A 16532-nucleotide genomic window follows, 5' to 3' on the forward strand; every position below is an offset into this window, starting at 1 on the left:
TTTCTATGTATTCAATTCAAAGTTTTTTGTTCTTCGCAACAAAATTGACATCTGCTCCCTCATTTTCAACTATTTTCGTTTTTCTATCACTCATAAAAACATTATTCTTCAAATGTGCGAGAAGAATGGAGATGCGCAAAAGTGTGTTTCCAAACATCAGTTCAACATTTTCACCAATCCAAATGCTCAAAATTGTAACAGCGCATAACTTTTTTTACATGAAGTGACTTTTTGTTATTTGGTGAATCATCTAGTGTGGGTTTAGTAAAAACGCATTCATTATCTATTAATGTTCTCTCCGAATACGGAACCTACAATGCATTTCATTTTTCATTTCGGTTATTACATTTTTCTGTTTATTCAAAGAGAAAATTTTTCATTTATTCCATTTGTTTTTAAACCATTTCAATGCTATTGAGAAAGAAGAATAGAGCAATGAAAGTTCAATTGAATATAAATATTTTATTTGTTGAACAAAAAATCTGAATAGTTCTATAAGTGAATAGTTTTGAACAAAAGAAGACCTCTCGCATGAAATCATAAAGCAGCTGTACATATCGAATTAAAAAAAAAAATAAATAACTTCCCTATATATTCTTCATAGCTTCTCCTTCATCTCTCAGCTCATTTCAACAAACCAGTGAATTATAAAAATGTTTATCCTTTCAAATGACTCAAAATGAAGAAAATTCATTTTCATAGCTGAACTTTGATAGTTTAGAATGTTCAGGTAATAATTTTTTTCCCTATTGATCGGCTTCAATTCCTCTCACGAACGACCAGAAGAATTTGTGAAATAGTTCGATTTGATCAGTTTCTTATAGATAAGATTGTTTGTTATAGAAATCTTTCAAGAATACGGAATTGGAAAATCACGCCTCGTTTTTGTCATTTTTTTTCTGACATCTCTACTCTCCAAAACTGATCAACTGGTAAGTACCACATCGCTAATTATTTTAAATTTGGCACAGATGTATGGATAATGGCAAAGTTTAGACCTTCTTCAAAAAAGAATTCCTCTTTATTCATGGGAGGGCGGTAACTTGTATTGATGCTGTGGATGGCTTTATTGTTTCTCTATTTTCAGTATAGCATTATTTCCTCACCTACATTTCTCAGTTTTGATAGTGTGCATCCTACATGTTTTATTTGTAGTTTGGTAGATTTGACTGCAATTGCATGTTATGAAATATCAATGACCTCTTTATTTACACTCGATTGTAAATGACTTGCTACAAACATTTCAGCATTAAAAGTGGGAAATATGATTTAATTCATTATCAGTACTTGACAGGTTAGTTCTGTTATAATGCTTTGGGATATTTTCCAGGATTGGCGCTTTCAGCTGAATACCATTAGTTAGGTCTGCTATATTCGGCTCGTATGCACGGAATGAGTTGTCGATACCGAAACTATACCGGATGTAAAACCTTCATTTGATTCTATTGTATTTTATTGAATGTTCATTTCATTGTTATTTTTGTAAATCCATTTCAGATATTTTATTTTTTCTCCGTTCCTACATTTTTACGTTATATATTCAACATATATCTCTTTTTCAGCATTTAAATCATCTAGTCCTGACGATTTCGAATCTTGTTTATTCATGTTCTCTCAAAATTTGAATCTCCCAACAAATTTTTAGAGAATATAGGTGTCTACCTCTGAGTGACAGTACATTGTACAGATAGATAGAGAGAGATAATTTATATAATTCACTAAAAAAAAGACGAAACTATACTGATTACTATTCGATTACAATACGAGAACTAGTTTCATCGGGTGTTCTCATTTAGAGTCATTGCTTTTCAGCCTATTTGTAAATGACTTGAAAGAAGATTCTTTATAATGAATTTCTTTTGTTTGCTGATGACGACTTGAAGATGTTTAAAGTTATTCATGACTCAAGTGATACAGAATTATTACAGTACGATTTATCTAACTTTGTTTGCTGGTGTGATATAAATCTACTGCAATCAAATATAGACAAATGTCAAAAATTAATTTTTTTCCGAAACAAAAATCCCATTAACTGGCCATATAAAACCAATCAATCAGAACTGAAAACAACAAACACAATCAGAGATTTAGGAATCACTCTGTACCCAAAAATGTCATTTAAACCCCATATTGCAAATACTACTTCTAAAGCGCTAAAAATGTTAGGTTTCATTCTTAGATCTGCAAATGAATTATCTCCCACTTCAATATAAACCATATATTGTTCAATTGTTAGATCAATAATCGAATACAATTCCACAATTTGCTGCCCTTCATATCATGTGGATATCGATATGCTTGAAAGTGTTCAAAATAGGTTTTTAAGGTACTCTGCATATAAACTGGGATATCATATTGGTGAATATAACTGTAAAATTATATTGGACATTCTTAACTCGAATACTCTGGCTCATAGAAGATTAGAAGCAGATCTTACACTAATTCATAAAATAATCAATGGTAGCATCAATTTCCCGAAACTTGTCGAACTTATAACTTTAAATGTGAATCCAAGAAGGACAAGAAATTCGAAAATCTTCAAAGTTCCCTTTTGTCGCACCAACTATGGCCGGAATGAATCTGTAGGTAGAATTTTAAGACTTGCGAATACATACAACGTAGATTTAAAATTTTTCAATTCCTCTATGGAAACATTTACAAATACTCTGAAAAGATTGTAATTCATTATTTTTATGATTTTTTTTATTTCATTTTATATATTTTTTTCTTAAAACTATCTTAGATTACTGTTGAATACATATGTGAACTTGTTAATTATTTTGTACAAAATAGGCATCGCCGTGAATAAATAAATAAATGAATGAATGAATAAATAAATATATTTCTTGAATTTTTCAACAAATCAGTTTATGTAGTCTACTGAGGTAATGTATGAATGAAAATGATCCATTCAGTGTGTATCAAATTCAGAGAATGGGGTCAACTATGATTTTTTGAATAACAATTCTTGATTATTTTCATTCCTGAAATATAGAACTGAAATTCCCTTCTTCGGAAGTCATCGATAAATGCTAGAGGTGTGACAGAGTATTCGTCATTCATAAAGAAGTACTTGCTTTTGGTGCCTATGGTTTAAACTAAAAATATGTAGATTTGCGGCCTACAAATTTGGAAAATCGGCAATTTTTCATTGGTTATAGGAATGGTAAATGTGTGAAACAAATTGTGCGCGTTCATACTATTGAAGGTAATTCAAAGAAAATTGTAGCATTCTTAAAATTGGGAAATTATTAGCTCTACACAGAGCACTCGTTTCGCAGATCCTCTGCTACTGTGCTTGTAGAAAATGGTGGCGATCTACTATAAAAGATCTTAGAGGTTGGAACTCCTCTGCGGTGGCGGAGTCGTATACTGAAATTTAGGTTTCAGAGTGAATGAAGATAACGAGACAACTATTCCACAGTAATAAGGTCACACCGACAACAAGTTCAAATATTGGTGCTATAGATGGATTGGAAAGTTCAAAAAATAACAATTGTCAAATCACTTTGCATATTTATAAATAGTCAGTATTATTATAATATTGTTATAATTGTTATAATAATAATTCAAAAAATATTTAATTCTCGGTTGATTTATTGGATTTGAAGATACATTGGATCTAGTGAATTTTGTACAAATATTTTCCGAATAATCCCTACTTCCCTACTAATATTATAAATGCGAATGTAAGTTTGTTTGTTACGGTTTCATGCGAAAACGACTAAACCGATCATCATGAAATTTTGTACACATGTCTTGAAAGTATTGGAAGTAATATAGGATGATTTTCATATGAAAAAAATTGTAGGTATATGTGAGATAAAAAAAATTTTCAAAAAAAACTCAAAATCTAGCCACTTATTCAACTATTTATTATTTAATTCAATGGCATAAATGCGAGCGAAGCCGCGGGTAAAAGCTAGTAATCAATATTTCTGGTGAGGATCATCATATATGTTATATGCGAATTAGCGTCTCACACGTATTAAATTACAAAGCGATAACAGCTTCCTGCTAAAAGTGCTTATTGTGCAGTATCAGCAATATGAACACTTGTGCTCCAGACAAAGCAATTGCTGACACTGTTCAAATATTGTTTTTCATACAAAACGTATAAATAGACCCTGCGAGGTCAGAAAGATGTTCATTAATTTAGAAATCATTCTCAAGTACAGTTCATATTTATTCTGTTAATGTTCCAAGTTTTTCACGTTATATTCAAATTGTAATAAAGTGTTTATAAAGAAATAAACCAATTTTTAAAAAGTGAATTGTGGGAAACAAGAGATAACAAATTGGCGCAGTCGGTAGGATTCCTGAACGTTGCTAGAACAAGAAAATTCTAACTGGCAGCGGTGGATTCCAATCCTTCAAGGAAACAAAGGACCGAGCCCTTCGAGAAAGCGAGAACCAAGAGAACCCGAGGAGTCATCACTTGAAGAAAACCACGGAAGGAACACCTAGTGAAGCCCCTGGTGGAAAACTTCGAGAACAAGACGAATCACCCATGAAACAAATACTGTAAGTCAACAAAGATTCATCTCGTTTATTGTATTGAATTTTATTTCATTGCAATAATCATACAGATTGATTATTGGCTTATTGTAAAACCAATTGTTGATAATTGCACAGATCAATTATCATCAAAATAATCGTACTGTTCGATTATCTCAGAGGTATTGAGTATTGCTATTATTGATTTATTATAGTCCAGTGAATCGATTAATTGAGCGATATGCCTGACAACAAAAATGCCCCTGAACCAATCCCTGAACCTTTTCCCGAAATTGAACCATATAAATTGTCGGAAATATTTTCGATCGTCCCTGAATTTGAAGGAGACCAAATATTTCTTACAACTTTTACAAATGCTTGCGATTGTGCATACCAAATGTCAACTCGCGACCAAAGAAATCTTTTGACGATACACATTAAAAACAAACTTCGCGGAAGAGCTGCCCAACTGATAAGCTCTCGAAACCCCGAAACATATCAAGAGATCAGACACCTATTGAATTTAAACTTTGGTGATACCCGAGATCTCACCTCCTTGATCCAAGACCTACAAAGACTTAAACAGCTACCAAATGAAACCGCGTTGATATTTTTCAACAGATTACAAGTACATAACGCCAAAATGCACGCTTGTATTCAAAAATCTACTCTCACTGCCGATCAAAAAACAGCTCAATCGAGACTCATCGAAACGATGACACTGAATACACTACTTACCGGACTTGAACCCAGACTAGGACAAATCATACGCGCTGGAAACCCCAGAGACATGCTTGAAGCACATATGCGAATCAGGAGAGAACTCCAACTTTCGTATTTCGAAAACCAAAAGCATGACAAACATAACCAACCGAAAAACAACATTTCCAAAAGACCCCAACAACCTCAGTCTTCAAGAACGTGTAACTTTTGTGGACGCTTTGGTCATTTGTCGAACGAATGCCGCCAAAGACAACGACCGCCACCAAATAACACTAATTCCTTTCAAAATACGAATTTTCCGAAACCAAATTTTCCCCAACAAAACCGTCCTCAAACGAATTTTCAAAACAATCAGCAAAGACCACAATTTCAAAACAATCAACAAAGACCGCAATTCCAAAATACCCCACCTAGGCCAAATTTCCAAAACCAAAACCAGAATCGTCCCTCAGTAATTCAACGCAACCCCAACTCAAATCAACAAAGAACACATTGCGTTACATATGAAGAATCTCAACCTCTTCAAGATTATAACACGGAGTATGAGAACTACTATACAGCTAGTAGCCAAGAAAATGACTATTATACTGATAATGGTCAATGCCCGCAAGAACAACTTGAACGATACGATCAATACAACCAATATGATCAAAATGACCAACACGACCAAAATATAAACAATCCAAATATCTCAGAATACCAGGATTTTCTTTCACTTCCAACACAACATCACCCCCCAGATTTCAGTCAATCCCAAGACATAACATCAGACATTCAAACTCAAATCCAATCGATGAACCTAGAAGATTATCACCCCGATCTGAACTTCCCGGAACAACGCTTCATGTAAGTTCACTTCACTCCATGAATTCAAAAAACTTATACTACATCAAAGACCTTTCAAATACCTTCAAAATTTTAATAGATACTGGTGCAGGAATTTCGATATTCAAACCAAAAACTTGTGAAAAATACCTTCACCGATTCCCAGAAAATGTAATAGTCCAGGGAATCACGGAACAAAAAGTTTTAATCACTGAATCGACTCTGATCAATTTCAAAGATAATGATCCCCACAAAGTCTATGTTCACAACCTTGATATTGAATTCGATGGTTTATTAGGATCCGATTTTCTAGAACATTATAATTGCATTATTGATCTAAAAAACAAACAATTAATTACAAATTTCAAAACAGTCCCTTTGTTCAAAGTTATAGATAATGAAGTAACTGAAAATTCGAAACCAAACCAAATTTCAATTGAACCCAGAACAGAAAGAATATTCAAACTCAAAAGTAACTTCAAAAATACCGACGCTATACTGTTAGCGCAAGAAAAAGAGAAAGTCAGAATACCAAATGCTTTAGTAAAAATTGACAACAATGGTGAATTTTTGACATCCATCATAAACGCCAACGCAATCCCCAAAACAATAGATTTTTCAGACCTTATTCTCGAACCAATAACAGACTTCGAATCAATTTTGAACTTTAACACCTCTCACGATGATTTAGAACAAATTGACAGAACTCAAGAGATAAAAAACCAACTCAGACTTGACCATTTAAACCATGAAGAAGAACAAATGATAACCGAATTATGCCTAGAATTTTCTGACATATTTTATCTTGAAGGCGACAACCTCACCTTCACCAATGAAATTAAACACACAATCGAAACTAACAATGCGAGACCTGTGTTTACAAAATCTTACAGATACCCTCATATTCACAAAGAAGAAGTCAAAAGCCAAATTTCCAAAATGCTTAATCAAGGTATCATTCAACATTCGACATCCCCATGGTCATCCCCTGTTTGGGTAGTACCAAAAAAGCTAGATGCTTCCGGAAAACCCAAATGGCGTGTTGTGATTGACTATCGAAAACTGAACGAACTGTCAGTAGCCGATAAATATCCGTTACCCAACATTTCCGACCTGCTAGATCAGCTTGGAAAATGTCAGTATTTTACCACCCTCGATCTTGCGTCAGGATTTCACCAGATCGAAATCGACCCAAAAGACGTTCCAAAAACAGCCTTTTCTGTTGAGAACGGTCACTATGAATTTGCCCGTATGCCTTTTGGATTAAAGAACGCACCATCCACGTTCCAAAGAGTGATGGATAACATCCTCCTTGGCATCCAAAACGAGCGCTGTCTTGTATATATGGATGATATCATTATATACTCACCAACGATCCATGAACATATTTCAAGACTAACAGAAGTGTTCAAAAGACTAAGGAAAGCTAACTTGAAAATTCAGCCTGACAAATGCGAATTTTTAAGGAAAGAAGTCGCTTATCTTGGACACGTCATCACGAAAAACGGCGTTAAACCAAACCCCTCCAAAGTTGAATGCATCCAAGAATTCCCCCAACCAAAAAACCCAAAAGAAATCAAATCATTTTTAGGTTTAGCTGGTTATTATCGACGCTTCATACCAAATTTTGCCAAAATTTCCAAACCACTCACAAAATTACTACAAAAAGATACCCCATTTAAATTCGACTCAGAATGTCTGAAATCATTCAACGAATTGAAATTAGCCCTTACTTCTAGTCCAATTTTGATTTACCCCAACTTCGAAGAACCTTTCCTCTTAACGACAGATGCTAGCGCATTTGCAATAGGAGCTGTTCTTTCACAAGGACCGATAGGAAAAGACCTCCCAATAGCATACGCATCCAGAACACTATGCAACGCTGAATCAAAGTACTCTACGATTGACAGAGAACTTTTAGCGATTGTATGGGCTGTGAAACACTTTCGACCATACCTGTTCGGAAGAAAGTTCAAACTCATCACTGACCATAGACCCCTCACTTGGCTTTTTTCAATAAAAGACCCAGGTAGTAGGCTAGCACGTTGGAGACTCAAATTAGAAGAGTACGACTACGAAATAGAGTATAAACCTGGCAAAATAAACAAAAATGCCGACGCCCTATCACGGATCAAAATTAATCACTTCAGAGAATGTGTAAATTTTCACAAAAAACTTACGATACTCGCTTCAAACGAAATCGATGAAACGAACAAACCAACAGACGCAGAAACACAAGACACAGAAACACCAGACACAGAAACACAAAACAAAGAAACACCAGAACACGAAGAAACCCCCTTCGAACAAATTTTACAAGAATACGAAAATTTCAGTCACTTATATGAAACTCGATCCCTGATTGATTACTCAAAAATCAAATTTGACAATTCGCAACTTTTAGACAAATCACATAAATACATCCTCACTTTTTTCTGCCAAAACAAATTAGAAGATCTTCATCATAAAATCATAGATGACATATTCGAGGAAAATGTCGAATTTTACAACGATAGAATCAATATTCTCTCAAGTAAAACCGTTAAAGACAGAAAATATTTCATAATCGCTTTACCCTTCGATCATACTTCAGCCGTAGAAATTCTATTCTTCATCCTTTATAAATGGACAGATGAAATAGACATTTCCAAAACGTACTTCGTCGAAAATAATTTGGATTTACCAATTTTGGAAATTCTTTCTTTCATTTTCGCTGAAAAAGAAATTAAAATAACAGTATGCCAAAATCTAACAAGAACTCCCGACGAAGACCAAATTCCCATCGTAATGGACCAATGCCATTCAGGAAAAAATAATTTACATCGAGGAATTAACGAAACGGTTAGACGCGTAAAAGAAAAATATAATTGGCCAAATCTGATCAAAGACGTAGAAAACTTTGTAAAGAACTGCGAAACTTGCAAAAAAGCAAAAATTTGCAGACAAAACCTTAAAAGCCCTCTAGTCATTACAGAAACTCCGAAAACACCATTCGAGAGAATAAACATTGACATTCTTGAAATTCCCACAAAAAATTATATACTTACAATTCGAGACGAACTCACAAAATTTACCCAAGCTTACCCAATTGAAAATAAATCAGCAAAATCAGTAGTAAACACTTTACTGCTATACTTTCAACACTACGGAACTCCACTCAGAATTCATTGTGACTTCGGTCGAGAATTCAACAACGCCCTACTGAAAGACCTTTGTACGCTTTATGACATTAAACAATCATTTTCTAGTGTGGACCATCCGCAATCAAACGGTTCCTTAGAACGTTTTCACGCGACCCTTCTAGAAATGATAAGAACAAATAAAATCGACAACCCTGATGAACACCCCTTAGGTATTTTACCATACGCAATAATTTGTTACAATAACACCAAAAACAAAACACACGGATTCACCCCTTACGAGCTACTATTTGGACACAAAATATACCTGAGTATAAGGTAGGAGACAATGTTTACGTTAAAGAATCCCAAATTAAAAATAAACTAGAAAACAAATTTAATGGCCCGTTTGAAATTATAGAAATCTACCAAAACTCAGCAATGCTAGTTAATTGGAAGACAAGACAAAAAACAAAAGTAAATTTTGACAGATTACGACCTTGTACTGAAAATTGATTTCATTTTCAGGATTCTCCTGCTGATTTCAGCAACGCACTCAACACATTCCCAATATTCCGTTCAACCCATTAATAACACAATAGGAATTTTTCTTCACGAAGAAAGCACTTTGAAAATTTCCAATGATAAATGGACTCTTCTCGTCTACAAAGACTTGGACTCCATAGAATTTGCCTTAAATAACAACAACAAAATTTTGGAAAACATGCTATATACTTTTGATCAATCAAACCCTAGAATGTTATCCTTCAAAACCGAAGTGAAAACACACATTAGTTTATTGACCCAAATATCTGACTCACTCGACTTGAAATATCGAGAAATATTTGCAGACACCCAAAATTATTATAAAAGATCCAAACGAGGATTAATTAATGGAATAGGCACCTTCTGGAAAGCCATTACTGGTAATCTAGACTCGTCAGACGGCGAATATTACACCAACTGTATTAATAAACTCACTCAAGATGAACACCAATTAGAAAACCTTTTGAAAAATCAAATATCGGTGACCACATCAGTAATTAGAAATTTCAACACAACTATTCAAAAACTTCAAATCGATGAAGAAACCTTCAATCGAGATATCAAGCAAATAGAACAATCAATCTATAACATTTCAGACGATCTTGCATATTATGAAGCACAATTGAAAACATTGGAAATATGTGAAACATTAATGGAAAGCTATCTTTTCTTGGAATCAACTCTTGACGACATATTGAATTCAATAACATTCGCTAGGTTGAAAATACTTCACAGTTCAATTATCACTCCTAATGACCTAATGAACTCACTCCAGGAAATTTCTCAATCACTCCATAAAAACAATCTACCTTTACCCACAATGCTCTCACATGTTGCTCAATATATCGAAATCATTGAACTTGAAGCATATCAAGTGGACAAAAGAATTGTTTTCATATTAAAAATTCCATTGGTCGAACCAGAAACATACACTCTGTATCGACTTCTACCAATACCAATTCCAGATAACCGAACGGGACTTCATCACATATTATTAACTGTTCAAAAATATATTGCGAGAGATGACGAATCCTTGTTGTACATTTCACTTCAAAATTTAGAAAACTGTAAAACTCTGAATCATGGCGTAAGAATCTGTTCCGATCTACTACCCTACCCGATTGACAGCGAAGCTATATGCGAAGCCCAACTATTGAGAAGATTGACCGTCCTCCCGAAAACTTGCCAGTCTTCACTGATCTACGCTACGGAATACAATGTCCAGGAACTGAGTCTAAATTTGTGGCTCATAACAATATCTGAAGTTCTACCAATCACCATTAACTGCGAAAATATGGAACCAGTTACACGAGTGATCAAAACCAATTCCCTGCTAAAACTCCAACCCGGATGCAGCTCATTCGTTGGAAGCACTAGAATTCACTCCAAATACTTCGTCGATAGATATAAGAACGTCACATACAAAAACCATGCCGTTCGAATACCATACAGCTGTTGCGACCATCTTCCTGAAAAACGACATCTTCCAGAACTGAAACCGCTGAAACTCAACAAAATCAACGTTGACGAGTTGAACATCGCTCAACATAAATTAAACCAATATTCCGAAGAATTGGATAAACTTATCAATGAGCCGTTTGTGAACAAGCACATATCATGGTTCACATATTGCACTATAACATTGATCATTGTATTAATCATACTTTACATCTTTTGCAAATGTAGACGAAAAGGACCAATACGAATCGGTATTACATCCACTTCGAATCAACCACCCCCGGATCATCCAAGACCAGACAGACAAACATCCCGTATCTTAACGAGATTCATCCCCAGGAGAAGACCAAGTATCAACCTCCAGGAACCTATAGAAGAGGAAATCCAACTCAACACCAGTTTCCACAAGGAAAATGTTTTGTGAAAAGTTGCAGCAAAAAGCAACAACTTTTTGTATAAAAGGGGAGTTGTTATATGCGAATTAGCGTCTCACACGTATTAAATTACAAAGCGATAACAGCTTCCTGCTAAAAGTGCTTATTGTGCAGTATCAGCAATATGAACACTTGTGCTCCAGACAAAGCAATTGCTGACACTGTTCAAATATTGTTTTTCATACAAAACGTATAAATAGACCCTGCGAGGTCAGAAAGATGTTCATTAATTTAGAAATCATTCTCAAGTACAGTTCATATTTATTCTGTTAATGTTCCAAGTTTTTCACGTTATATTCAAATTGTAATAAAGTGTTTATAAAGAAATAAACCAATTTTTAAAAAGTGAATTGTGGGAAACAAGAGATAACATATATGTATAAATACACAAATAATGATAATATCAATTCGTACCTTCAATGCTCTCCAGACTATTACGAAAATAATCTTTGTGGAAATATTTCGACTTTTTCGGAACATATCCCGCAGAAAATGGTCGCCGGGAGTTTGAAATTTCATCACATGAGTCCTTGAATGAAAAAAACAAAAATCAAATTGGTACCTGTCGAAAAAAGAAATGTGTTCATCATTTCAAAATTTTCAATTTCCAAAAAAAAAGAATTAGTATTACTTTGGACTATCAGATATCTTTGAATTGAACAAACTTTGAAATTTGACATAAAAGTGAATGATACATTCATTTTTATTGGTTGAATTCAAACTTCTTAATAGTTATTCCTGTATCAAGAGCGTAAAATAGGCTTTTAGAGAATCTAGGTTCATAAAAGCAAATTAGGCTCTAAATATATACAATATTTCATGCACGACCGGTGTATTTGATTTAATGTAGAAAAACACCTCTTTATATCTAGATCACGATAGAAATACATCAAGACTATAGTGAGGATGTATATTCATATCATATCGGAAACAGAATAAATCAAGAAGTGATGGAATGAATGTTACCATGGCAACTAAGTCAATTTTTTCAAATAGGATTATATAGGCTAGTAGCCATATTTGCTATCAATGTTTGTGGTCACAGATAATGTATTAGTGATTTTCAAATGGATTCAAGTGACGAAGAAAGTGTGACTTGTATTCAACCAGAAATAAGTAATCTGATTGATTCGGCCGTTACTTGATGAAGATCTAAAGTAATTTCAAAAACTACACCTCACGATTTGATATCCACAAACGTTATTTAAAAAATATATCACAACATGTAAATACAAGAAAATATAGGGCAAAGTGTATGAATAATTTGTGAGGTGGTGCACCAGAATAATGTAAAAAATAAGAAATTCTTGCCTATTTTCTCGAAGAATCTAAATATCGTAAGCCCTCTTTCATATGGTCATATTATTCCATGCTGGAAGCTACTTTAAATGTACATGATAATAGAGATATCAGTAGATAAGCAAGAATGATAGCTTTTTATGAGTTACTTATGAGTACAATAATCTGATGATGGTGGTTGATGAATTCTTGACCCGTGCACTCCTGTATAATTCAGATATGTTTCAATGATTTTGCATTTATTGAAACCATCGAAATATATATTTCTATCGATATGAGATTAAAATTCACTTTAGCGCCTTCTCAACGAATTTATCGCCCACCGGGCGATAAAGTAGTCCGCGGGCGTTAAAGTGCTACTTTACGCCCGGTCGGAAAGTTTTCCCAAGGTAACCAGAAATTACATCTCTCGACGCGCATTTCACTTACTGGGATGACTCAAACTGAATGACTTCGGCATGATCCTGTTGCCGGATGAACGAGAAACATCTGTGAGGTATCTTGCATAAATGTCTGTCGGATACAATTCAATATCCAGCGTGGTATTAGCCTGGAAAGTAGTTATTTTCTGACAGGTATTTACAAGAACCTACGGTGTAGGTAGTTGGGTGGGAATAATATTTCGATATTTCATTGCGAAATATTTATTTTCTAGTACGTATGTATCTCTTCTCGATACAGTCTCCAGACAATAATATATTTTACAATGTTCATAGAAATATTGTCAGAGATTTTGGGATGTATATTCCTGAAGTTATCCTCATACGATTGATATTACTAAGTTCCTGTCAGTATGATTTTCAGACTGAAGTACCAAGACATGCTCAAATAGCAGCAAAATAAAACTTCATTCTACAGAAAACAATTCAAAATATGAATAAAACCAAATTTCGACGTATCAGATTGAAACATTAGTTTCAGAAATATCATTAGATTGAAATTGTTTTGAATCCCCTTCTGAATTATCTCAGTAAGTAAATTTTACTGTTGAACGAAAGGCTTCTGTAATACTCTTATCATGGGTTTTTCATTTTTTATTTAAATTGTGAATATTCAATATTCCATAGAAAAATAAAAACACAGAAAAATCAAATAACGTCACATTTTAAAAATGGACGATTATGGTTAATATAAATATTGAAATAACATTACACAGTAACTTATAGGGGTAAACTGAAAGTTTGCCTTTTTTACACTTGTAGAAAGTTCTCCATAATAATTTTCATATTTTTCAGATTGTGGAAGGTGAAAATACCCAAAAAAGGTCGATAAAAAACTGATTTTCCTCCACAAAAAATGACTTTCGTTCAATATGAAATTCAACTTGTACAACTCAAGTGAGCAATTGCCGTATTAAAGAAACGGTATTTTTCCATTAAAAAATATGAAGCGTCTTATAATGAAAAAAAGAAAAAAGTCGTGTTTTGAGTTGGAATTCAATGAAATTTTGAAAATAAAAAATATTTACAAAATTTTTTCCTCAACTTTCTACTCATATCTGGAGTTTTTGCTCTGAATTGATAAATGTTTTCGAATTTCAAATATGAATTGTGTAACAAACTCACCTCATTATTTAAAATCAGAACTGGTAGAGCAGAAACAGGTCTCGATAATGATCTGGAAAGCAGTAAACACTTCGAACTTGCGGTGCTCAAGATATTCGAGTTCCTGGTTTCCAAACTTATCTGAAAACCGTGTATTTTGAATACTTGAAATAAGCCTGAAAAATAATTTATTGATACCTTGTCACCAGTCAATTTCAAATCACACTTTCTTGTATCTGTATTTTTCGACATTCTAATAACCTGTGTATATAAAAATAATTTCAATCAACATTACCAAACTTTATTTGTTGTGATTGAATGTCAGTATGTGTTACACGCGTAACCATGGTAACGCCACCTTCAGTGTGTAACTACTTACCATATAGTAAATGCAGCGTGAGGAATTTCTCAGTTTACAGATCAAAGGGATAGCATGATTTGATATAATTCGGGGCTATCAGACATCTGAGAGGGCTATCCTATGTAATTGCAGCTGAATGATTTTTTCTCTATCAAGAGCCACATACAGTGAACACTGTATGTAACCATATGTAACGTATGAATTCATTTTCTACGTTATTAGCCATTTTAAAGAAAAATCCTGAAACACGTCGACTCATGTATTCGAAAAGACACTCTGTGACATAAAAAAATCCCCCTCTTCCACTCCCCTCAACGTGACAGCCACCCCCCAATTATTTTTAATGCAAAAGGGGGTCAAGTTATGACTCATTTTGAAGGGTATTAAATATTCTGTACAGCCAAGTCATAATTCAGATCACATGTTCAAACTGACTGCCATTAGTTTCTTGACAATAATAAAGGCGTTGCTGAAAGTTATCAACAACATATTTAATGGTTTCGGGAATGATACGTTCTATTTTTTCTCTTATTCTGATTTGCTAACTCTCAATATTGTTTGCTCTATTTACGCAAAAAGTAGTCAAGCGGTGTGTTTTCGGGAGAACGGGCTGGCCACTCTATGGCACCTCGTCTACCAATCCATCTGTTGGGAAAAACTTCATTCAGATATGCACGAACGTCAGCCGTAAGATGCGTGGTGAAGCACCATCTTGCTGATACCAGATACTCCTATTGATTTGATTCGGATTATCATTATCTGGAAAAAGTCTTTCCAACGTTGGAACTAAAAAATTAGTCAAAAACTCCAAGTACCGTTCACCGGTTATTGTTCCGTTGAAAAACCAATTATGTGATTATTTATAATCCCTGCCCAAACATTTACTTTTCTGGGATATTGAGTGTGTGCCTCCATCATCCAATGGGGATTTTCTCGGCTCCAATATCGACAGTTCTGTCTGTTGACTGTTCCATTTGAAAAAAAAGTTGACTCGGAAAACAATATATTTTTTCTTAAACGAAGGATCTCGCAGACACCTGGCTTCCATTATTTCGCAAATCTCAGTTCTCCGATCTGGATCGTCTTCGTTGAGTTCGTGTACCAATTGTACTTCAAAAGGGTAATACTTTCACTTTTAAAAACACGCAATATCGAACTTTGACTTATGTCATAACCGGCGGCAAGTTGTCGGGTAGGTTTATGTGGATTTTCCTTAATGTCAATCAAAATATCCAATTTCTTCCCATCGTCAATCAATACACTCCTGCCTGGTTTTGAAATATCTTTAACAGTCCCAAATTCACGAAATTTCGTTTCTATTCTAATAACGTTAGATTGAGAAATGTGATGATCAGGATCTTCATTATTGAACACTTCACTTACATTTTTTCGGGTTCTAGTTTTGTTCCCACAGCCTAGTAGTATTAACACTTCTACTCTTTGATGTTCAGTCAAATGAGACATTGCCTGAACTTTTAGCCCATTGTCTAGAAGTAATACTGAACAAGAATCACAAACAACAACTGCAAAACTGTTTCTCTTCAGCAAGTTCACAGAAAACATACAATTTTTTACTTAACTGTCACGGCTGACAAAAAACGGTTGGTAAAAACAAACAAAAAATTTGAATGTGCATGGCATATTGTACCTACAGCGGACGGATTCAATGGAATACCTACGTGATACCTTCCATAAATCCATGTTGTTGCAGAGATATTATATTACG

General features: G+C 34.2%; 2 protein-coding genes across 5 annotated transcripts in view; one reads left to right on the forward strand and one right to left on the reverse strand.

The window, feature by feature from the left end:
- LOC111505493 (centrosomal protein dilatory) overlaps window positions 1–16320 on the reverse strand; it is a 52753-nt gene extending 36433 nt beyond the window's left edge. Inside the window, exons 1-3 of one of the 4 annotated variants that reach the window (XM_074180015.1) lie at window positions 16190–16314; window positions 14467–14586; window positions 12017–12131 (exon numbers count right to left, since the gene is read on the reverse strand). In XM_074180015.1, coding sequence (XP_074036116.1) covers window positions 12017–12131; window positions 14467–14586; window positions 16190–16270 — 316 coding nt within the window. In that variant the 5' untranslated portion in view covers window positions 16271–16314. Of the gene's footprint in view, window positions 1–12016; window positions 12132–14466; window positions 14587–14643; window positions 14797–16189 lie in introns of those variants that run through there. The other 3 variants (XM_074180017.1, XM_074180018.1, XM_074180016.1) reach the window with 3 other exon arrangements.
- Window positions 3898–11886, forward strand: LOC141484578 (uncharacterized). The gene is made up of 3 exons (XM_074179543.1): window positions 3898–3915; window positions 4334–4524; window positions 9693–11886. The coding sequence occupies exons 1-3, from the start codon at window positions 3898–3900 to the stop codon at window positions 11590–11592; spliced, it is 2109 nt and encodes a 702-aa protein (XP_074035644.1). The 3' UTR covers window positions 11593–11886.
- Window positions 16321–16532: the final 212 nt, after the last annotated feature.

Source organism: Leptinotarsa decemlineata, unplaced genomic scaffold (assembly GCF_025532065.1).
Source record: "Leptinotarsa decemlineata unplaced genomic scaffold, Ldec_3_MD MMD2_tig00026282_RagTag_RagTag, whole genome shotgun sequence".
NCBI lineage: Eukaryota > Metazoa > Arthropoda > Insecta > Coleoptera > Chrysomelidae > Leptinotarsa > Leptinotarsa decemlineata.

What these genes read in the sequence shown, in the direction of transcription:
- LOC141484578 (XM_074179543.1), top strand. An exon ending in TCACCCATGAAACAAATACT is followed by an intron (nt 4,525 to 9,692) that starts GTAAGTCAACAA and finishes TTTCATTTTCAG; the next exon opens with GATTCTCCTGCTGATTTCAG.